General features: G+C 42.7%; 1 protein-coding gene across 2 annotated transcripts; it reads left to right on the top strand.

The window, feature by feature from the left end:
- Positions 1 to 376: 376 nt before the first annotated feature.
- Positions 377 to 24,912, top strand: cemip2 (cell migration inducing hyaluronidase 2). 2 transcript variants are annotated; one of them, XM_041042795.1, is made up of 24 exons: positions 377 to 610; positions 2,803 to 3,154; positions 3,257 to 3,397; positions 3,494 to 4,061; positions 7,646 to 7,815; positions 8,408 to 8,599; positions 9,690 to 9,859; positions 11,305 to 11,517; positions 12,520 to 12,725; positions 13,832 to 13,901; positions 14,549 to 14,677; positions 15,450 to 15,538; positions 17,062 to 17,193; positions 17,423 to 17,458; positions 17,727 to 17,882; positions 19,590 to 19,767; positions 20,472 to 20,687; positions 20,779 to 20,990; positions 21,404 to 21,586; positions 21,836 to 22,055; positions 22,141 to 22,242; positions 22,359 to 22,504; positions 22,770 to 22,876; positions 22,984 to 24,912. In XM_041042795.1, exons 2-24 carry the CDS (start codon positions 2,821 to 2,823, stop codon positions 23,181 to 23,183), a joined length of 4,170 nt encoding a protein of 1,389 aa, XP_040898729.1. In that variant the 5' UTR covers positions 377 to 610; positions 2,803 to 2,820; the 3' UTR covers positions 23,184 to 24,912. The 2 variants fall into 2 exon arrangements, with proteins under 2 accessions (XP_040898729.1, XP_040898730.1); XM_041042796.1 differs by having other exon boundaries at positions 377 to 623.

Here is a 24,912-nt window from a genome sequence, read left to right as displayed (position 1 = left end):
AGAATATGTATCTGTAAAGTTAGTTAAATATATGATACAACATTTTTTTTAAATTGTACATAATACTTTATTTTTGGTGTCTGGTCATTTTTTTCGGTATAGAGAAATGTGTGATCAGGACTTGTACTCCGGACCTTAATATTTCTAAAATCCAAGTTACGACCCTGTACTAGTAGCACTGCTAATAAGAATATATACTACTACTATTTATACTACTACAAATACTCCAACATACAAAATCGCTTCTAATTTTTATCATGTGCTCTCCATACACTGTCTGTACTTCGAGGTTACTGGCTTGGTTGTGACTGCTATCTTTCCGACGGTATTGGAACGCATCATCACTTCCTCTCTACCAAGCCGCGCCTGCTTTCCTCTCGGTGGGACTGGGGGCTGAACGACGGACGGACGACAGCCCATCAGCACAGAAAAAAAAACACACACCATGTGAAGAAAAAGTATATAAAAAGGGACACGGAGAGCAAACTTGCGAGGGTGAGAACTTATTCATTCGTCTCACCACCAGCATCACCGGGTCAGCGTCTTCAACGTCTCGGCGGAGAGCGAATGGACAGAGTCCACGGAGTGGAGCAGGACAGTCTCACCAGCGGTACGACCTCACCGTACGTCCGACCGTTTACATTGTGTCTGTGTCTGCCTGTCAGCCGTTGGGGGGGGGTGATAGAGGAGTCACCGGGTGAACCTTTGAGTTTGTTTGCTTGTGAAGAGGCTTCTTTATTTATAAATATTTATAAATATTTATTTTAATATTGCTAACTTAACCAACTGCGTAAACTATGCCACATGCTATCCTCCAAGTTCCTCTTTTGTGGTGATCGGTCGGAAATAAAGTGCCCAGTACCATCCTGAATATTCCGTGGTGCTTCTTTATCTCTTTATCCTGAGGAAGCGTGGTGTGGAAGGACCATCATAATTAGCAATGAAATCTTTACCCATTTAAAACACACCTTCTTCAGCCACGATGTCGCTCGGTGTGGGGCCAGCTCACCCGCTACACTTTAAGTGTGGGAGTGTGGTAGTCAGAGTTGTGACAGCGCTGTCTCGGCTTATAGTTTTAGTATAGGAAACACATGGCTCACTGTTTGCTCACTGTCGATTTTCAAAGTAAAAAAAATGATCTTACATCCGAGGAACGTGTGATGGTGTGTCCCGCTTTGAGTCCAGTGCCCCCCCCCCCCCCCCCGGACATCTGTTTGATATTCAGTAGCTCTGAGATCAGGAAAAAATTAGAGGGAGGGAGGGAATGAGCGAGACCCCTGGTCCATGAGGAGCAGTGCAGCCTTGTGATCAGTGTCATTTCCAGACGCTGAGTAGCCTTAAGCTGAGTAAGTTCACAACTCTTCATGCTCTGACGGGTCAGTTACTGTTAGCAGGAGAGAAACTTGGCCCTTTTTATGGCGAGGAATGTGAATAAAAACATAGCCTGAGATGGGGTTGTAAAGGCTGATCTGACGCTGCAGTGGGATCATTTAAGTTGAAGTGAGTTAAACAGCTGCCCTTAGGCCTAGTTTACATTGTGGCCTACATAAATGGCTGAGCCCTTGTCTTGCAGTCCTTGATTGTGCATCGCTTTGTTTATGAGTTGAAGAGGTTTGTTGTGCTCTGAGCAAAAATGACTAATTGGCTAGGCAAGACAATGGTTGTGTGTGTCTGTGGGTTGGCACACTGTGTGTGTGTGTGTCAGTGGCTGTGCACAGATACTTGTGTGTGTGTGCAGTACTGATAGACCGTCAGGGGATTTAAAAACCTGAAAGTCCTCACTTTTAGGGAGTCTTTTTTTGATTGAGCCTGTCATTGGTCAGTTGCATTTTTTCGTTTTTAACAACTGCTTAATCAAGTCATGTGGTCCCGACTCTGATGTTTGAAAACCTGAACTTGCTGACGTTCTGTTTATGAAGACCAATGGTAGCATTGGTGGGGAAGTCTTTACAATGTTCAGGGTGTTTGTGTTAAAGAAAAGTGCCATTGTAGCACCCTTTTTCTGCAGTGTCATTTCCTCTACTCCTGTCTGTTTGTGTATGCAGGTGTGTTTCTGCATGACCCTTCTATGTGCATGTGTGTGTGTGTGTGTGTGTGTGTGTGTACATAGCTTCAGCGCACTTTGTGCTAGCCTCTCTAGTTGTGTGAAATAAAGGCAGCACAAACTCAAGCTGGTGCGCTCTCCTCCTTCCCTACTGTAATTGGTGCCATCTGTTTTGGCTGTGTTAACATAGTCTGAGGAATGCTATGATCCATTATTCACCACCTCCTTTGTTACTGTGGACAAGAGCAACCAGTGTCACTCTGTTCAAGCCAAATGAGCCCAGGGGAATAGCTCGACTGTTTTGGAGGAATAGATTTATTGTCTTTTTAAACACCCACTCCCAGGACCTTTACCTGAGGGTCCATGAGTGAGATGCTTGGTGGGTTATTGCCTGTTTCCCCAGAATCAGCCCTTTTCTTCCTTCGCCTCCTACTGTTTTGACTCTCCTTTTATGTGCTCTTTTAGTGTCTTCTTCCTCCTCCTCTTTGACCTGTTCTTTCAGAACTCTTTTTCATTTACTCCCTTAGTCCGTCCCTTAACACTCTGCTATTTTAACAACTTCTGCCTTATAGTACACTTGTGCTAGCAACTGAGCAGTCTTTACAAGAAACATAGAAATGTTTAAAGTGTGTGTGAGTCTAATAATTCTGTTGACAACAAATACTTAATAGACAAACATAAGTCCAGTGGCTTATGTTTGAGTGAATTTACTTGAATGTCTTGTCTCTTACACGCTTTCCCCATTTTTCTCCTCTCAGGTAGCAGACACATATACCATGCCGACGAGCGATGGCCCTAGCCACTTCCCCGTCTTTGTGGCTCCCCCCAACGGAAACCACCAGAGGTCCCCGGGCTATGTCCCCGGACGAGTGGCTCCAGTCCGCTCGCCACCACCTGCCAAAGCTCCACCGCCTCCACCACTAAAACCTCATGGCCCACCGCCTGAGCGACGAGCCCCTTCAAACCTGCCAGAGGTGAACCAGCGCAGGGAGCATGCTCAGAGCCTCCAACAAAGAAAGAACACACTGATCTGCTTTGGCGTTTCGATGGGTGCTTTTTTCCTCACGCTTATCCTCGTTCTTAGTCTCACAAGTGGAGATGTGTTAGATGGTAATTAATTTCTCTAATTACAGATTCAAATGTTTATCTGTGATTTTTTTTCTCAGGAAGTGCGAGATTCTCGGATTTGTTACTAATTGGTCTTGTTTACAGAGAACTGTCCCGACCACAACCCATCTCTTAGTGGCTGGAACCCAGGCCATCAACCAGAGAAAGCTGTTGTTGTCAAGAGGGGACATTTGTTTCGATTGGATTCTTCTGCTACTTTCTATTCACTTACCATCCAGGCAGGAGGTAAGCACATCAGTGATTTGGCCAATAATACGTTAAGTAGTATTTTGAGTTTCGACAGGCAAGAACTGATGTTTGTCCTCCTCTGACTTCTCACAGGTCGGGTAGTTTTTGCAGACAACGCTGATGGCTCCAAAAACATAACACTGAGAACGCGCCACATCCTCATAGAAGACGGCGGAGCCCTTCACATTGGTGCTCCCAAATGTCGCTACCGTTCCCATGCCACCATCGCCCTTGTGGGCCGTTCCGATGACGAAGCAGTTTCCGAGGTCCCTGGTCTGGGCCGCAAGTTCATTGGCGTACAGAGTGGTGGAACTCTGGAGCTACATGGTACTGAGAGAATTTCCTGGTCTCTGCTGACACGAAGCATTCCCGCCTCCGGGCTGGCCACAGGGGGTCATGCCTTTCAACGGAACTTCAGCAGAGGTATTAACCTGCGTGTGGTGGACCAGGACACAGCCGCTGTGCTGTTGTCCGAACGCTATGACACACACGAGTCCCGTAACGACAGCCGTCGTCTTACCCAGCTGCTTCGGTCTCTGCCGGCGGGCCGCATTGTCACACTGGCTATAGGGGACTCGGCCGTCAAAAGTCTTCTGGATGAAACCAAGAAGACAATCGAAGAGAAGCTCGGCAGCAGCTTTGTCTATGATCTCAAATACAGGTAAATGGTGTCAATTCATGAATGAAAAGACACGTATCAAAGATTTACTAAATTATCTGTTTCAAGTCAACTACACAGAAAATACACATGGGTTGTTTCTTGATGTTGCTGCGGTGAATATATTTGTTGTCAAACTACATGAAAATAAGTGTGAGTGAGTTTGTGGCTCAGCTGTGTTGCAGAATGTGCCAGCTCTCTGAGAGTTTGTATTGGTTCTCCATGGTGCGTTGTCCCTGCAAGTCTTTGGGAGTGTTTTGTTTATTCTTGGTCTCCCGGGGCTGATAAAAAAAGGTTAATGTGTTTTTTTTTTTCAACCAGTGAAGAAAGACCTCTCACCTTTGAAGCCTCAGTACTTGGACTGACAATACCAGTGTTTTATTCCATGTTCAACCTCCCTGGAAAATTGTCCTCACGTACCTTACTTTTCATCTGGGATCGTCCCTTGAATCTGTCCTAGTAATTCCTCTTCCTGTTTCCTGTGTTTCCGCTATATGCTGTTCTGCCAGAAAAGGAAGCACGTACCGGATAATAGGGTTACGATCAGAGAGGTTCCAGGATTTGCGCAAAATGTGATGATACAGGAAATTTTTTTGGTCCATCACGTTTATTACCTCTAAAGGACAGATACTGGAAATTAGATATAGGCAGTTGTCCTGTCCTCATTGGTTTATACTTTCCTTAAGCTTGTGAAGTGAGAGACATGCATTTTAATTTTAGATGACATTTGATCTTCTGTTACTTTCACTCAAACACATGTACGCGCAAGTGTGTTTCTTTCAGTGGAAAGTCTAAGTGCAGCATTTAACTCTGAGATATTTGTAACTTGGCCTGGTTTGGTCCTTGGTTAGCTGAAAAGCCAAGTGCTTCGCCAGATTCTCCAGTGTCACATTTCGCCTCTGGGGGTGGGTGCCAAGGCAGCACAGAGGTCTGCAAACAGATCGCTTTAAATCCACATCATGGCGATTTAAATGGATCAGACAATAAAGCCTTTGGTTGTGTGTATGTGTGTGTGCACTTAACAGTGTGCACTCCTTTCTAATCCTTTCACCGTTTATTGGAGTGGAGATTTTTATCTTAGCTTTCTGTGGATTTTCTTATGGTAGGAGGAAACGCATAGCATGTCTTTATGAGACAGCATGGAGTTTAATGGGTGCCTACAAACCCCTTGTGGTCTCCAACATATGCTCAAAATACCGTCAAATTTCAATAGGTTGGCCTTAATGGCATCAGCCGTTCTTCCTGGCACACTTGGCTCCTGTCTCGTGCCTGTTGACCCCTCTGTCTTCAATCTTTGCCTCTCAGGAGAGCACTCACACACACATAAACACAAGTTCAGGCCAGTCTGTAGTGAATTCACCTCTGGCCTCAACACATTTCCGGTCAAACAATGAGGTTGTTAAAACGCTGATGAACATCAAATCAAGGATGTGGCAAAAGGAAAAAGTGAAACAAGTCAACCACTCTCTCTTATTTCCTTTGTGTGCTTTTAACTATTTGACTCATCTCTGTTTGATTTATAAAGCATATACTCGCACAGGCAGCATATTAGCACCCTGTGGACAGAGAAGGGGCCTTCCTTGAGTTTGCCCAACAGGAAAACCCAGAAAGCTACACACTGGGGCTGAAATGACAGAACAGAGTAGATCTCCAGATGGATCCTGTTTGCGTATCAGTGGGGTGCACAGTAACATGGCACGGGAGCTCTTTCATCTACACAAAAACGTGTTTTGGTTGGGATTCTGACCGTGGCAGCAGTTATTATGAGCAGAGACAGAAACTTACAGGAAGCATCACAAACTGCTGTTGATGTTTGGGGTAGATTTTGTTGGTAAACACAGGGAGTATGAAATCACTCTGGTGTGCACGGGTTATTTTTTCTGATTTCTCCAAGGAGCAGACTGAGAGTTTTACCACTTTTGCATGGTGTTCAGATGTGCCATGACTTGCAGGCTTTTACTCTAGATTCGTCATAGTACCTGAGCTGAAATAGACCTAGAGAGGTAAAGGTGAAATGTGAAATGCCTGTGGCACTGTTTGCTGTATTTGGAACGGGCCAAGCAGTGTCTAACTGGAAGCAAGAGACTTCTGTGTAGTTACTTCAGAATGTACAGCTGCCGGCCCAGTGATGATTCCATACGTTTAAAAATAGGCCTGTGAATGGATAAATTCTGGGAGAAGGTCACATTGGTCGTGGTCAGTTTATGCTGATTAAGAAAATAAAGGTCATGTCATAGTTTAGAACGATGGTCTCAAAATATTATTGAATCCATAAATGGCATAAAGGCTTTAAGCTTGGTTTGGACTTTTTCAGTTAATGCGTTACAACAATAAAAAAAAGCAAGAAGTCATTCTTAAGAATCTAAGGGCATGACATTTGAAACATTAAAGGCTTGAATTCACAGTGTCTTATTTTTGGTCATACGCCCTGAAAAGCACGCCCAGTCCCACTCTCCATCCACACCCTCAAGCTCCTCTGGTGAAATGATTTCAGCCTCTCCTTCTGATTTAATCACGGTAATCTCATTTGAAAAGAACTTTCTTGACATTCCTCCTTTACAAGATATCGTGCAGTGGAGTGAGAAAGGAGGACAAAAGGAGGAGCAAAAGTAGAAAGTTGGTTTTGAATGAATTTTTGGATGTGGCAGGTACACCCATTATTCCTCTCAGCCTGATGAACAGCCTTCCTGAAATCATTTGCCCTCGTTTTAATAATCCCTCGACTTTTCTAACATCTTTTAGTTTTCCTCCTCTCACCGTCTTTTTATTGTTACACGACATTCACTCTGAGAGTCAGTTGCCTGCGCTTCTTTCACACTCTATCCTGCTTCAGGCTCGTCCCAGGCATTTGCTCTGCTTTCAGGGTATTACACCAGTCTCTACTTTAATCCTTCTTTCAGATACCTTGCCTGTGTCTGTCTGTTGTAGTATCTGTAGTCCCACTGGAAGAGGTTTGTGTGTGTGTGTGTGTGTGTGTGTGTGTGTGTGTGTGTGTGTGTGTGTGTGTGTGTGTGTCTTTGTGTCTGATTGGCACATCTTCACCCTGATGCCTCATATACACAGACACTCAAACACAGAAAAACTTTATTACTCAGCTCAGGTCACACCCTTTATCTGACTAACCGTCACATCTGTATGAAATTACTTGATTTCAGTGTTCTGCTGGCATTTTCTCTTGAAACCTCCTACACTGAAACTGGTCCACTACTTATTATCCTGCCTCTGGCTACTGCAGCTGCCAGTTAGGGTTAGGGTCTGTCAGGTTTGGTGTAAAGTTATTTTTTCATTAACAGCATTTGAAATAAAGCAGCAAGGCCATGATTAATTAGGCTATATGAAGTACCTTTAACTTACACTGGTATTTCAGTGGGTGTTGGTGTGTGAATGTCCAAATGTGAGCAAGGTAAAAGATGAAAGGAGTGACACAATGAACAAGCAGTGAGTAATGCCGTGTAACTTTCAGCTACACTTCAAGGTCTGTGGAAAACTAAGGCCCACAGCTTGATTATTTGTTGTTCTTTGAAAAGTGGCTCACTCTCTTTTCTTTCTCTCTCCCACTTTTCTCTTCACCCCTCCGGTCCATCCAGACAGGCGTGGGCTTTGGTCTCCGTGGTGGACGGTGGCAACGCTTCGTGCACGGAGGATGTTAGGGAACATGAGAACCATGACACAGGTGGGAGAGCTGTGGCAAGACGCAACTTCACCACCGTGGACGGAGTGGGCTTCTCGGTCACTGCCTACAGCGAATGGAAGAATGGTGAGGAACAGCTGATGATGGTATCTGTTCAAAACCAGTTGAACATATATGGTTCAGCGGTGACAGTATTTAAAAATAACACAGTGGTTGGCCCTTTATTGAAGTATTTAGTTTGTCATTTTGTGTAGGTGGTCTATGTTTTGATTTTATTTGTCTGTAGTTATTCACAGTAACGGGCCAGTATTGTGGAAACCGTGCAGGTGAAATGGACAGGTTTCTCTTGCTTTGAAGGGGTAAAGGGTTTGGACACAGGGTGAGGACACAGGGTGAGGAATGAGCCATATGCCAGCCTCTTTACAGATCAATCATCTGAGCATGAAAGACATTCTTGTGCGTGTGTGGGTGACAGTGGTTTTGTGACCATACTGTTATGACAAATACCAGGTCTAAAGGTCTCAAGGCAGATGGAAATTTAGCTGGTTGTGTGTGTATGTGTGTGTGTGGGTGAAACACTGGCACACTCTCTGATCCTGGCTGTCCATAATGCCTAAATAAAGTATGACGCATATTTATTAAGGACAATATCAAAGCATCAGAATTCTGCTGAGCCTCACGTTTCTTTTAATTGAAGTGCTACGCTATGTCCCTCCAGGTTTCCCCATCTCAGGCTTCCAGGTGGATGCCGTGGACCAGGTGGTGCTAAACCTGCAGGATGAAGTGCAGCAGACCTGGAAACCAGGAGATCGCATAGTAGTTGCCAGTACAGACTACTCCATGCACCAGGCTGAAGAGTTTACCCTGCTGTCCTGTCCTCACTGCACCAGCAGGCAGGTCAGGATACAAGGTGAGAGAGAATGGCTTTGATTTTCTGGGCCTGTTCATCCTCTGCTGGTCCCACTCCTATTGTGTGTGTTATCCGAGCCTTGTACTTCAGGCCACCATTTTGAGCTGCACAGTTCCTGCTTAATATGTAGAAGGACAGAAAGAAAGAAAAAGGAAGGAAGAGCTATGGGAAGTGCAGCACAGACACATTTCATATCAGAACACTTGTGAGAAGACTTATTACTAAAAGTGTGTCAGGAACAGAAGAAAACAAATAACATCTCACACTAATTCACCTTTATAGTCAATATATGTGATTAGCAGACGTAGTGCTAATAATCCTGGGGTCCAGAGGGACCTTATTTGCTGTTGTTACTGTGATGTAAGATTATTGAAGGAGAATAGCAAGAGATTATCAGCTTATGTTTTGATAGAGGCATCATCTTTCAATATCTACAGTGGTTGTATGGAATGTGCCTTCTTCTGCTCCTCGAATTTCATCCTCTAAGTCTGTCTGTTAGTTTTCTGTCCATCTCTCTATCAGACTTGTTTCCCGATCTCATTCCTCCGTTGTCAACAATGGTCAACTCCCTTCCTGGAGAGAAGGGTGTATTAGTTTGTGTGTGTGTGTGTGTCTAGTAAAATTGTGTTGCTGCCCAGAGGAAGGGCTGAACAGCTGAAGCACTGCTGCGCGTTAACACTGGTATCTGCAGCCTGTGGGCATGGGTGCTTTCCACATCGTCGAAGAGCTGATTACTTTGTGTTTAATATGTATTTGATTACTCTTGCTTGTATGTATCTGTTATTTTGATTGGATTGGTTTGGGGTGTGGGCAGCTATTTGTGCGTGCAGCTGCTATATAAATGGAAAGGTGTGGGTTTCAGTATGACTTGTGCCACCTCTGGAAGGTCACACAGGAACTAAGACTAAATGAATTTCTTTCAACATTTGTTTCTTTGATTGACATTGATTTGTATTTGACATTTGTATTCATACAAAATAACCTCTTGCACCTTTTCCATGTGATGTCCAATTGTGTGCCAGATTTTTCTGTAAGAAATGTCAGCTAGTTGTAGCATATGACCAAGAATCAAACTGTCTGTGCCACTCAGGGAAGCCTCAGTATAACCATGTCGGAGAGATCATAGATGGAGTCGACATGCGTGCTGAAGTGGCTCTGCTCTCCAGAAACATTCTCATCTATGGAGAGATGGAAAACTCCTGCTACGGAAACAACAAGTGCCAGTTCTACAGCCACGACACCTACGGAGGCCATATCAAGGTGTGTGTGTGTGTGTGTGTGTGTGTGTGTGTGTGTGTGTGTGTGTGTGTGTGTGTGTGTGTGTGTGTGTGTGTGTGTGTGTAATTTTGTAACACTGGCTCTTGTTTAAACTGTGTATTTGCTGATGTATGTGCCAGCATGTTTCAGCATGACTTTACATTCTCATTAAAAGTCTCTATGTCTGCAGTAATCTGCGTGACAGTTTCCGTACCTCAGAGCTCAAGTGTGCATACAGTCTGCATTTATATGCCATCCTAAATGAGGGGGGAGTTATTCATGTTCCCAGTTCAGTTAGTTACATGAAGAACTACGACTTCTCTGACTGCCATTCTCTCTTTTTTTCCCTTTCTGCCTCTACAAGTCAATCTTTTATTTTTATGGGTGACCCTTCTTCTTCAGAAGATGTGCAGTCTATAAATCTGAACAAACACAAGACAGAAGACAGATTAAGATCAGCAGTAACTGGAGCATCATGTCCTCCCTGACCTCTATGGGTCTCTGTGTAGGCAGTGAGTTCACTGTAATTTGGTTAATGATGGTACAACTCCGATCACATTTGTGGCAAATTGACAGTAACATTCCTTAGGCTCTATGTAACTTGTCCCCCTTGTGCTAAACAAAATAAACACTTTTTTCCTTTTAATGTTTTTTTTTAAATCACGCTTTCTCCAACAAAAATGCTTTCACTGATATTACACAATCCGGCTCTAAAATGATTGACTTTTCCACCCCCAGCGGACCTCATGTCCTCTGTTATGTGGACATGTATGTGTATATATGCATGAAAGAAGAAAGAACTGTCTTTGCATGGATGTATATACAACAAGTATTTATGTCTTGAGGCATCATCTGCTGAAAATATATACTGTAGAAAAAAGCATTTTTGATCTAAGTGTGTGTGTAGTATTTGTTTCAGTTAGAAAAGAGGGGGAGAGGGAGCCGGTCAGTATGTATTGTGTGTATCTGTGTGTGTGTGTGTGTGTGTGTGTGTGTGTGTGTGTGTGTGTGTGTGTGTGTCTTACAGTTAGCTGGAGGGATTGGCCAATACCCCCTTAACAGGAACCAGACTGTGTGGATTATGCCATACCCACAAAAAGACCTCCTAGAGAGCATTGTACAGCATATTTATATTCAGTTATTTGCTTGCCTTAATTGCCCCCCCCCCCCCCCCAGGGCATTTGTGTTTTGCATGTGTGCATCTCTATGTAGCTTATGATTTATTCTTCTCACTTCTCTTACCCATAAAGAGGAACATCCATGATTCTGGAGAAGTTTGACTCATTTGAGAATTGTGGCAAAATATGACCCTTGTGTGTCCCACCGCAAGGCCAGTGTCATTTACTTTGCGGTGTATAATAGCTCGTTGTTCTTGCTTAATCAATTCTCAAAATCTCCCTGTCTTTTGCGACTTCTCTTTCTTTGTTCTCTCTCTCCAACACCATCAGATCCTTGGAAACTTCTCGTCAGTGCATCTGTCTCACGTGGAGCTGAAGAACATGGGTCAGCAGGGAGAGGTGGGCCGCTACCCCCTCCACTTTCACTTGTGCGGGGATGTCGACCAGAAGGGAGGCTACTGGGAGCCCACCTATGTGGACGGACTCTCCATACACCACTCCTTCTCCCGCTGTCTCACCATCCACGCCACAAACGGTTTGCTGGTTAGTAAAGTGTGTGTGTGTGTCTGTACTGTATGTGATAATGCAGAAAAGACAGATGTAGACTCACAGTTAGCTGGTGTGCTGACACACTCTTACTAATGAGTGCCATGTGATACTGACTGTTGAATGCTCATCAGTTACAGCCTCCATCACTGGATTACTGTAATGACTTCCTCCTTTTCTTCCACTCCCTCATTCTTTTCCTTAAACTCTCTTCAAACCCTCTTGTCCCCTCTTGTCTTTTTTCCTTTGTACAATGATCTATCGTTCAGTATCTTTGGACAGGTGTTGATGTTTTTGATATATTTATTGGAAGTAAAATCACATGACAAGTACATTTGATAAACCGTGGAATCACTGTGTCTTTGTGTTACGCCTGTGTGATTCTGTTTTTTGCTTGCACGTGTGTGTGTGTTATGTTCCCTGTTGACGTCAAATGGTGATGGGTTAATATTTGTCCTTGAGGCCATAGGATTGAAAGCAGTCTTCCTTCCTGCATCAAGGAAATGGAATTTACATTGTTTGACTCTTTTTTTTTTTTAACAGTTTCCCTTCTGGCACAATGACCATGTGAATATTCTTTTGTTGTGTGGATCTTCTTCGGGCAGCTCTCTTGATACCACTCTACATAGCTTCAGATGGATTTAATAAAAAAAATGGTCTTAGTAGGAAATTCTCTCAGGAATTTTAAGTATTTAAGTAGGTAGGCATCTTGCAGTTGGAATGTACTGTATTTTTCTGTGGGTCGTTGATGATTCCAAGATGGCCTAACAGATGTTGTCATAGCATGTGTCCAATCCTTGTTTACCAGCGTTTTCTGCATATTTCCATAAGGTGTAAACCACCTACCCCTTGGAAAAGGAAAGAGTGCTATGAATGGGAAATAGTACTATGTTTATTTTTCTCTTCTGCCAAGGACTCTGCTGTGAATGCTGTCCTGTTCTCTGTGTGCTCTTACTTATTCTTTTTTTTGTGTCTTGTGGTCTTCGTTCTTTGACCCAGGTGAAGAACACTGTAGGTTATGACACCTTGGGTCACTGTTTTTTCCTTGAGGATGGGATTGAGCAGCGTAACACTTTCTACCACAACCTGGGCCTCCTGACCCGACCTGGGACTCTGCTGCCCACTGATCGCAATGAGACGCTCTGCACAAGCATCAAGGACAAAGTCTACAAGGGCTATACTCCCTCACCCAGCACAGAGTGCAAGTAAGAGATCAGGATAATGACATGCTACACCTCAGATTGTAGGTAGAGAATACAGAACAAATAACGAAATAACGAGTTTCTGCACCAACATCAAGAACCTGTCTGTGAGTAGTTACAGTGCATTGCTTAGCAACCTTCAAGCCAGTAACCAAAGATAAGTTCTTGTGTTTCCTCTCTTTATTAAACTGTAGAATTACATCATAGGTGTGGGTGTAAAAAATAAATTGTTTTTGTACGTTCACACACTCGTCAGATGTAGGTTTAAACTTATTACACTTTGCACAAAACTTTTAGGGTGATGTTTTTATTGTCACAAGTTGTTGCATTGATATTGCTAGTTCAGAGTGCAGCCACTATTCAGGCTTTATTAAACATAAATCTGAGGGTAATTGTAATGACAGATAATAGTGGGGACAGTCCTAAGGCCCTTGCCAAGCTTTGAGAGCTGTGAATATGTCAGCATCTTGACTCTGAAAGAGCTTGGTATTTAGGGAAGGAAATATAAAAGACACTGAGCAACTATCTTGTCTTTGAAAACCATGAACATTTGGGACAAAGCAAAACAAATTTTTTGTGCCACTTTTGAATGTATCTGTGTCAGGGTAAATCTTAGACTGTGGAGTCAGTGTGGGGAAGCTGGTGACACAGTGCAGGCATACTTTGAGAGAAGACAGAGGGTTCATGTCCAGGAGAGAGATACTGTAGTTAGTAATAGTGTATCTGAGAGAGATAGTGGCAGGGTGGTTTTGTCCATGCAATAACAGCCTCTCCACTCCTCAGGATGTTTTTATGTTATGGCAAGAGCAAGAAAAGTTCCTCTGTGTCCTCTGTGAGGGAAGCAGCAAAGTCTGTTTCCAGGAGTTTCGGTGTTGTGAGTGTGTGTGAGTCTTGGCAGAGCTCGCCCCGTCCAAGGTTTATGTTGGAGAGGTGGATTACTGAGCGGATTTTTGGAAGATCACAGTATCCTTTGATCTGTCTTCTGCTTATTAGTCATAGTTTCTGATATGCCAAGGTACTGACCTTTTAATATCTCTCTCTCTGCTTGTGTGTGTGTGTGTGTGTGTGTGCTTCTGTCTTTGTCCGTGTGTGGTGGGGGTGTTTTCTAGGGCAGTCTCAACATTCTGGATCACCAACCCCAACAACAACCTCATCAGCAATGCGGCTGCTGGTTCTCAGGTAATAACATCAGAGTTATATAAGAAAGCAGCTTCTAAAAAAACTGTTTCACAAATGATTAAGAAAAAAAGAAGAGTCCCCTAGTGATGCACAAACATATATAATGTGAAGCTGCAGTGGCTTTGCTGTTCCTGAACTTTACATAATAAAAATTAAAGATTTATCTGCTCATAAAAAAATTGATCCATCAATAAAATGGGATTTAACAGGCTTTAGTTTTTAATAGAAAGGTGTAATAAGTAAGACCTGTAATATTTGAAAGTAGAAGATGAGGATCCCTCCTCCCATCTCTTTTTAATTTCATCACAAACAATATGGAAGTTCACAGGGGAGGGCTGTGCGGTTATTGGTAGGGGGTGTTTGTGTGATATTTAGGTTGTCTGTCAATGTCTGATGAACCATAAACTTTAATGAGCAATTGAGCTCATATGAACTCTTGCACCTGCTTTGTTCTTGCTATGGGACTTGACCAACATGAGAACAGTACAACATCCTGCTCTGCTCTACTAATTGTTTTTGCATTTTTCTTAAACCCACCTATAGACAGAGTGTGTATAAGCCCAGATAATGAAATTCCTGTTGTTGCACCATGAATGTGATTTGTCATGTTTATCCCCTTATTTCTCTGCTTTTCCTTCCTGTTCCAGGACGCTGGCATATGGTTTGTGTTCCACAGCTCTTCCACTGGAGACTCTCATGGGCTGGTACCAGAGACTAAGGCAGAGCTCACTCCTCTGGGGATTTTTTACAACAACCGTGTACACTCCAACTTTAAGGTATCATCAGGGTTACTTATCTTTAAGCATTTTTTTTTTTGGTATCACCAGTGTATGTTCAAGTCAGTGTTTATACAGGTACAGTGTTTATAACTTGTAAAAAAAAAAGGATTGCACATAATGCCCTGCTTACTTAGTTGGTTCTTGCCAAAAAAGGGGCATGGGCTTACACACACACACTCACACACACACACACACACACACACACACACACACACACACACGTGTGTGTAGGCTCCACAATAGTGCTCTGTTGTGTAATGACAGAAGTCGGGCAGGTGAACTGTAAGTTCTTTGTCCAGTCTGACCACAGCAGCCTCTCTTACAGAGGAAGGAGCCCTGAGGTTTAAGACTATACCTCGCTTATACCACAAGACCAACTCAGAGCACAGGTTTCCATATACATACGATACACATACACAGACATATTGCATTTTCCATTCAGTTTATTTTACAATTAATTTTTTAAACATACAAAACTAATCCATATGTAAACATACACATTCATGCACATACATTATTCACTGGAATTCTGTTTACCACTTTTCCTGCCTTCTGCAGTGCCAGGTACAGCATTGACTCTATAACTCTGTCAGCTCAGGATTTAAATTTAGTACATTTATTATTGCCCCAGGTCCCACACTGTAAAATATACGAGTAGTCTTATTTCAGTCAGTCGGGCAGAAATAGACCTGTGGCACATCTAGGATCTCTAACCATGGTTTCAGTGAAAAGTTGGGGTTTTATTGTAATCGTGTTTTCTTCTTCTTAGGCAGGACTGTTCATTGATAAAGGAGTAAAGACCACCAACGCAAGTGCTGCTGACCCCCGGGAGTACTTGTGTCTAGATAACAGTGCCAGGTGCGTATGTGTGTGTGTGCAATAGCTTTTTACAGCTTGAGAAGTGTACAGTCTGTCATTTATACTGCGTTAAGACATTTTGATTACTCTCAAGACTGCTGCTTTTTTATTATTATTTTGGATGTCTTGAGCAGTGAGCTGGAAGTGTAAGTAAAATGGATAATGACTTACAGCTGACGAGTATACTGTTTATGCACAAAGCCAATAACTGTGCACTATTAGAAGGTCTGTGGTGGTGGATCATATGCATCAGGGTGTACAGCTGCACTATGTAAATATTAAGGTATTTGTGGCTTACTAATATGTTTGTTTAATGCCACTGTCAGTAATTGTTTATAAATCAAGGTATTCATAGCTTCCTACTGCGTATCTGCTTGCATATGGCCATTGACTGGGATAGATACAGTAGATGGCCTTTTACTCTGTTACTGCATTTTAGTGGAAGGTCTGTCAGGTTTGTGTTGACAGAGAAAACAAGGCTTCACAGATAGAGTTTCCACTCTGTAGCTCCCTACCCAAACACAGCTCTCAACTAGACGGAAAAAACCTTACGTGTCCACTGAGACTGCTCGGCCACGGTGTCTGTGTGTGTGTGTATGTGAGCAGAGGTACGACGGGGGTGATTTTAAATGTTAAAAAGTGTGCAAAGCATTAATCTTACGTGAGAGAGAGTGTAAGATTTGTGTTGTGCGATTGTAAGAAACTCAAGGAAGAAGATATTAGATTTTAATAGCTCCCAGAGAATGATTCCTTCTGATTTAAATGGTGCTCTGACCTTTCGTCTAACACCACATTCTGGTTAATATTCCCCCTTGACCAAGTCTTTGGTCCATGAGAAGGCATTTTATAAACTAAGAGCCAGATTTCCATAACATTTGTGGATGTTCTTGGTATCCAGAGCATAAATGCTGATGTGAAAGGTGAGCCCTATTCTGAACTGAATGCCACCGCTAGGCTGGAAAGAAAAAAGATAAGCTCCATCCTGTTGTGAAAACGACAAAAAAATCATTTTTGGTTTCTCTGAACTTTGTACGCAGTATATTTCCTAATCTCATGGAAAGAGTGCTGTAAAACTTTTCCATGCACACTCATGCTCCCAAGGGGGATAAACTCTTTTGTATTTAATGAAACAATGTACTCCCCTACAGTGCCACTCGCAAGTTCACTCTGTGAGACAATGAGCATTGAAGCCTGCAGTCTTCACAGTTCAACAGTGAACCTTTAGACTTTTAGTCTGCTTATAAATTATATCTGAGCAGATTTATAGTATGATGACGTTATGATTATCAGCACCATTAATCACTCATATCCCTCCAAAAATTATTGTGTGTGTGTGTGTCTGTCTGTCTTGTGCATTAACTTAAACAAGGACCACATGTACAGAAAACGTGGGGGAAAAACATAGGTTTGACCTTGTGGTAAGGGTGAAAACCTCAGAGGAAATGAATGTAGTCGATGGAAAGTCGCAACGTCAGAAAAAAAATGTGCATGTATTTACTCTTTTTCTTTTTTTTTTTTTTCAGGTTCCGACCACACCAGAATGCTGACCCTAGTCGTCCTCGTGTGGCGGCAGTCATCGACACTCTGATCTCCTTCAAGAACAACGACTTGGGAGCTTGGATACGGGGTGGAGACATTGTCATCCAGAACTCTGGGTGAGACGACTGTGATGTGATTAATGATACGTCTTGAAGAGAACTCAGAACTGGGATGTTCCTGATGGAAGAACTGAGAGGACGGTGTCCAAAAAAACTGGGATACAAACAATATGTGCTAGTAGCATGATTTCTGATGTAACCCCACCACAACTCCCTGTGATTACATCATTTACTGTTTGTTAATAGACATTTTGTAAGACTAACATACTTTTTTTTCTGCTTTCAGCTTTGCAGACAACGGAGTGGGATTATCCTTTGCCAGGTGCGTCCTTATCTAAATCACTCCTGTCCTAGCAGTGTCACGATTTCATTCAGCTGCATTTGCTTTTCTTCTCTCTCTGCCAGATGAACTTGCCAAAAACCTTTTGTGATTGATAGATACTGAGCATAGAGCAGATACTTTCAATTTCTTCTGTGGTCACAGGCAACTCTTTCTTACTTAACATTTTTTCCTCTGACTTTCCTTCCTTAAAAGCAGACAACACATTTTTGCATGTGTACATGATATTTAACTCCTTTCTATTCCCCAGTGACGGCAGCTACCCGAAGGACGAGGGCTCCAGCCAGGAGGTGATTCAGTCCCTGTTTGTGGGTGAAAGCCAAAACAGAGGAACCAATGGAGGACAGAATAAATACTGGGGACTAGGAGGGGCTGATGGCAAGATGAGGACACTGCCTAGAAACAGGTGAGAGGGAACAAATCGCAAGATATAAGTTGATGAAGGGAGGAAAGATAAATGTGAGGAATTGAGGGGAAAAGAATTGCAGGGGATGGTGTTGGAGGATTTGCTTGAGAAAAATATGCTGAAAAAAACAAACAAGGAAGAGAGAGCCAGCGGGGAAGTCGTGCAGTTGGACAGATGGACAGATGAGGCTGCTACAGCTGTAGGTGGACTTTTGAAAGGAAGTTCTGTTTTGACTTCCCTACAGTGAAATTTCAGTCAGTTTATAAAAAAAAACTATGGTGAGAACACTTGCGTGATTCCATAGAAAGGGATTACTCATTGTAGGACATTGATTAGAGCAACGGGGGGGTTTCTCGTCAAGATCTGAAGCTTTTCTGACACATAGCTCCCGTTTATTTCAGCTAGATGTCACAATTTTCTTCCTTTTGTTTCTATTGTTTCTATAATTTTGAGTTTTTGCTCATCTTTGAAAAAGAACATGAAGATGTCACTCACAGTGCTCCCACTGACAGGTAACCCAGACGGATGTTTTATAAGACCAGAAGTGTGTTGGTCTCGTACTACTTTGTGCCTCACTGACAATTTAACTTCTACTATGAGGAGGTTTATGGAGTCCTTCCATGCTGTAATGCCATTTCAGACTAAGTGGACAGTCCTAATGAGAGCTGGGTTCTGAGTTTTATGTCTCCACAGGGTCTCCTTATTTCTTTCTTTCTGTTTTTCTCTCTCATTACAGAGATTGTTCTACAAAAAAAGAGCAACATAAGCAAGAGACTGGCAAATAGCTGCTCTCTTTTAGTTTCTAGACCTGCAGTTTATGTCAGTTTGTGACCACTGTCACCACTGTGTACAACTTTACAACTGTTTTACAGGCTTCCTGACCGCACTGTGACATCTGGCTCAGTCAGTTTGTCTGTCGTCATTGTGGTTTACTGCCAGGGCTGCTGACATGCTTTTGTGTCTTTCCAGTAAGAAGATAGTTCTACTAAAAAAGATGGACACTTTGGTTCTTTTATTAAAATTCAAGTTCAGTAAGGTTTCATTAACCACAATTACATAAGACTGCAGAATAATTTTTTTATTTGTGTGGCCTTAAGTCACTTTGCAGCACCCACATTATGAACGTAAATTAAAGGTTCATCCTCAGATCCTCGTCTAAGGGCAAATTACAGAGCATCGACCTTATTAACTTAACCAACTTAACTTTTCCCCACATAAGCAGTTCTTGTTTGTGTGGCGAAGTATTCGGTTTGGAATCATTTTAACTTTGATTGTCTGCAGTGTGTGGTCTGTTATCCTCATAATTTCTATCACAAACACATGTTGAAATAAGACTCACCGTCCTACATTGACCAGAATGTCCAGATTACTAATGTTAACATAGTTGGAGTCATTTCTGGGGGAAACCCTTGAAATTGTAAAATTGACTGAAGGCCCATATAACCAAGAATTATGGAGCAGGTCACGTCTGAGGCAGTCATGCTCCCTATTGAGCTCATGGCCTGGCTGAATTGTGTTTAATAACATGTTCCTCTGAAACTCTTTTAAAGTTTTGGGTGTTAGCCAGTCCATGACTAAAACTGTGGTCATCCATTTGAAAGATAGTCCTTTTACTCTGTTTACTTCATCTGTATTGTCTCCAAGTTGTTTATTACTGTCAATTATCTTGCCTAATCATGGACTATTCCCTCTCCATCTAAACTCTAGGACATTCCCGATCCGAGGTTTCCAGATCTATGATGGTCCGGTTCGGCTTACGCAGAGCACGTTCCGTGGATTCATCCCCACACCAGAGCGTTATACCAGCGCAGTGGGTTTCAACCTGAAGAACACCTGGCAGCTCACCCCACGAAACAACTTGTCCCAGCTCAGCTTCCACTTCTCTGTGAGTAAACATCCAAGTTTGTTAAGACTTTGCCTGAGGCATCATAAGCAGTTGTGAACACTCCTTGGATTGACAGATTTTTATTATACTCATCTTGATCTCCACCTTTTCTCTCCTCCTCGCTTAATGTGTCCATCCTCCTCGTACACTGAATCTTTCCTCTTTTTGACAATTTTCTCCTATTTGTTCTTCACCCCTATAACCATCCCCTCACATTTATTAGATCAGAGTTACAGCGTTGGCAGTTATTTGAAACATCAGACTGACTTCAAGTAGAAGAAAAGGGATCCCCTTTCAGAGTCGGGCCTGTGATGAAACCATTGTAAATCACTGGTGCCCTCTTGTGGTGGCATTAGACAGTACTGCCTTTGCTTACATGTGACACTTAACCCTCTTTTCTCTAAACGTCTTCATGTGTCTTCAGCTCATGAAATCTGATGTGATTAAATCATAATGTTATTTCGACACTCATCCTAAACACACAGTAAACATTTCCAATGGAAACTGATGTGAAAGGGGAGATAGTCTTTTTAAATCTGGATTCATCAGAGAGCAATGATTTCTTGTCCCCCTGCAATGTGTGTAAAACCTTTTGTTTTTGACAGATGTGGCACTTTAGCAAAACAATAATACCTTAAATTGATAAATAGTCCTAAAATTTGTATGGTGGCATTCACAACTCTCTTTGCTGCTGATGTCCTCAGGTGGGTCTGCGGACGTTCTTTGGTCGCCCTGGGCAGTGGTTTGAAGAGAACGACCTGGATGGAGACAAAAACTCCATCTTTCACGATGTGGACGGGTCAGTAACAGGCTACAGAGACACCTACGTCGGCAGAGCAGACAATTACCTGATCCAACATCCCGGCTGTGTGAACATGTCCCGGTGGAATGGAGTGATCTGCAGCGGCCGCTACTCTCAGGTAGAGCACGTCTGGGATATTCTGTCCTTCTAAATGTAAAATGTACACTCCTCCTGACCCTGGTACTCCACCACGTCCTCTTCTTCTTCAGGTGTACATTCAGACACAGGGAGCCTCCAGCCTCAGTTTATCCATCAGCAGAGATGAATATCCCAATGCTCCTCTGGTATTGAGGGGGATTAACAGCCAGGGGGCGCTGTCTCAGCAGTACCAGCCCATCCTGATGATGAGCAAGAGCTACACCCTGCACTGGAGTGGACCTGCGCCCAGAGAGGTTGTCCTCTCTCTCATTAACTTTGATAAGTGAGTAACAAGAGTCAGCAGTGTGTGTGTATGTGTGTGTGTGTATGTGTGTGTGTGTGTGTGTGTGTGTGTGTGTGTGTGTGTGTGTGTTTGTGTGTTTGTGTGGCCACAGCTGCTGCAAGTCATGAGATTTCTGTAATATCTTGCAAATGAGGATGTATTTTCCTCCTCATTAAAGTCGTGGGACGCCAAGATATTTTTCACTCCTTGTCATTCGGATAGGCAGAAGTTGTCACACCATTACTGAATTAAATTGTGTTTTTGAAACGCTTTTGTGTATTGAAATGATCACATTACAGCTATTCTGAGCTGAAAACCCTCATTAACAAATCAGTGAAATATTTTTTTCTACTTCTAAATGGTCTTGGGGGAAACCTTGCACATTGTAATGTCTCCATCTCTCTCTCATGCAGAGATGACTGGGTGCTGGTGGGACTCTGTTACCCATCGGAAACCACATTTCAGATCATGGCCGACATCAACGATAGGCAAAGCAACACCTTTGACGACATCACAGACTACGGCACTGTGTCATCCCTTGCAGAGCTGGAGAAGAGACCGATGGACAGGAAGTACTTCTTTGACCGAACTGTCGGGTGAGAAAACAGAATCCAGTCCTCTCAGTTTCTTTGTTTTTCTTTAAACCCTCTCACACAAACTACTGGACTTAGAATGATTACTGTATGTGTGCAAACACAGGAGTGGGTTAGGGTTTGAACGTGTCTTATGTTTTCATGCCAACGATTTTTAATCTTTCACCCCCTTTTGTCTCTTTGAGGCTCCCTGCTTCATGAAAGTTTATTAAAATCTTCCTATTTCTCCTGTTTTCCTCCCATCACACCCAGCTTGTTGTGGCTCTATCTTCGGGCTCGACATGGTCGTGACGGTCACAGCTACTGCTCAGTGAAGGGCTGTGAAAGAGTTAAAATAACGGCCTTCACATCCTCCAAACAGACCTGTAACTGTACAGCTAAGGCCTACCCCAAGTATTCCAAGACTCCCTCAGCAGTGGTGCCTATGCCGGCTCTAAACACAAGCCCTTGCAAAGGCTGTGGTGCTAAACAGGTTTGTGTTGTTGTAGTCCAGATAACTCCCGTTCAGCTGCTTAAAACAAAAGCCACCACTGCTGATCAGTGTGTTTCTATCTCAGCTTGTGTTTTCCAGCGAGCCATGGACCTTCTACCTCCAGACACAAATCAAGTCTCTGAGCAGCAAAGAGCAGCAGAAAGGAGATAACAGCTCCTTTATCACTGTGAGCATCCCAGGCCTGAAGTACAAAGACAAATCCAAATGCATTATCTTATCTAAATGACTACAACCTGTGAATCAGGGTTTGTTAATCCTATGTTTTTTGCTGTCACCTGCCAGGTGAATGAGGTGACCATGCCCTTCTCTCAGCCTGGGTATTTCCTTGTCTCAGTGGATGCCTGCTCTGGAAAAGTCACCAGGAAAACCTCATTTTCCAAAATGGACGCCAAGATGGAACAGTACCTGAAAACTGGAATACCAAAGAGGTCAGCCAGGGAAAATATGATAATACTGTTCCCACAACATACATTATCCATACCGCTGATCTTCTTAAGGGTCACAGGGGGGCTGGAGCCAATCCCAGCCAGCTTTGGGGCTGAGGTGGGGTACATACATTTACGTTTCTGACATGGGCATAGAAACCCATGTCAGAGATCTGCATTTTATTTTATTTTATTTCTTTTTCACGACAGTAGAGCAGAATTTTTCAGAGCCAGGCTTAATTATCAGATCTGTCTGCTTCCTCAACAGGTCAGTAGTACTCATGGCAACACGAGGTCAGCCACAAGGCCTGGTAGATGTAGCACCATATCTGGTCTCCTTTGGAATGGCCAACGCTGCTGATCTGCACAGTAAAGGTTAGTGATATACTAAATTGTTCCTCTTTCGTTGTCTTTCTAAGTTACTGTATTTTGGGGCAGAGTCTCTTCTTCTCTTACACTCCTATTGCTTCCTCTCACCACAGAGAGTCTGGCACTTTGGGGGTTCCAGGGTGGTTCTTCACCCCCTTCGTGGGTTTCACTACGGGCTGGGCAGGGGGAGGACTTCCTTGGGCTGCAGGAGCGCTACCTACCCCTGGGTTTGGAGGCATACGGTTGTACGCCACCTGCAGCTCAAACTCGCAAAGACCTGGAGCTACTCAAAAAAGCCACGGGACTACAATGACCAATGTGAACTATACAACTTACCTACCCAAAACACTCTTGCACACAGATACACAAACACACACAACCAGCTGATGAATGTGAACTGCTGAACCTTTAATTTATTTACAATAGCCAAGATGTTTACCAGGGCAAGTGGAGAGAAGGTATTTTATTATGAACGAGGGGGGAGTATTTTTGTGATTTTGTTTGTGTGTGTGCGCATGTGTATGTGTAAGTATGCCTTGGGGCCGCTGAGTCAATGCACTTTTGTCTTTTTTGTTTTTTAAATACACAACTTGCCTTATCAGCCAAATTGGTCAAATGGAGCTTTGCAATACTGTAACTCAGTTTTTTATCATGGACAACAAACAAAAAAACCAACAAACCCAAAGAAACCTTTAACATCTACCTACCAAATGAAATGAGATCAGAATGAAGTGGATTGAGTCTGAAAACAAAACACAATGCATTAGATACACACAGGCTAGTAGGAAATTAGGAAAATAAATTGCATTGTCCCTGAAATGAAACCATGTTCTGCTGGAGCTGGAAATGAAAAATGGATTAGTTGTGCTCAGGTCTAAAGGAAATGATGAAAATAAGTGCCATTGCATCTGAGAATCAAACGGCAATCTGAAGTCAACAATTAACATGTAATGTAATAGAACAGAGGCAGTGGGTTTGTGATTATTTGATGTAAAACACTTAGATTTTAAAAAGCCAAGTCATAACAAGCCATATCCATGTTAATGTGTTAATAATCATATAGGCACAGAGTAGTGAGCAGTAAAATTAACACCTTTCTAATACATAATATTACAATTAAATAGAAAACTTACTATCATGTAGGTCATTATTCTCGTTCCACTAATCCTCACACCCGTCTTTTAGCTTTTTAGCTGAGGTCTGTACCAACTGAATCTTTAACTGGAAAAACCTCCTCTGATCATCGTGCAGCTGTACAACAAAAGACTTTAAGCACCTTTTTATGGATTCTTACGTGGACTTACTGGATCTTTTATCTCGAATCTCTTATTTATCTCTTCGCAGTAATCGTGTCTCAAGTACTGGCAACGTGTGTAGCACAAATATACAGATTATGTTGCTTTTCTTTTTTTTATTTTGTTTTCTTAAACAGAGTTGAATGTTTTATCTTTCATCTGCCTCATTCGTGATCTTCTTGTGCAGTGTTGTTGAAACCGTGTTTAGATGATATCATAGGGTGCTTTATTTTTGTAGAGATGGTACCCTGACTATACAATAGTGAGCCGCAAGATACACACAGATCATATACCAGCTGTAAGGCATAAGGCTTTATGTTGAGAAATACAGTATATAATCTTTTATAGGGGTGTTTGGATGCGAGCAGGGCTCCCCCACTGAGCAATGATAAGTACCTATCTGTGACTGTGTGTGTGTGTGTGACTGTGTGAGTATATGACTCACAGAGATAGGGGACAAATACCTTGTTGCCTTTTAACCACTCTACTGTTAAAGAGCAAAAGAATGAGAGAAAGACGTTTGTAAATATGGTGTTTAATGTTTAACCCAAACTGTACATGTAATGGAAAACAGGTTGTCAATAGTGTGTATTTACTGTTGTGTTTTTTGGTTTCTCTTGTCCGCCGATAAGTTGCGTGGAAGAACTGAAGTCAATACTTTCAACGCGGAAACTTAGCATTTGTTATGAAATTGCCAATTAAATAAACATTTATGCTTTGTGATAAAATCATATTTCATTATTTGCT

The sequence above is a fragment of the Toxotes jaculatrix genome, chromosome 7 (genome assembly GCF_017976425.1).
Source record: "Toxotes jaculatrix isolate fToxJac2 chromosome 7, fToxJac2.pri, whole genome shotgun sequence".
Lineage (NCBI taxonomy): Eukaryota > Metazoa > Chordata > Actinopteri > Toxotidae > Toxotes > Toxotes jaculatrix.
The sequence above is the reverse complement of the archived record's forward strand: the minus strand, read 5'-3'. Positions and strand labels throughout refer to the sequence as shown.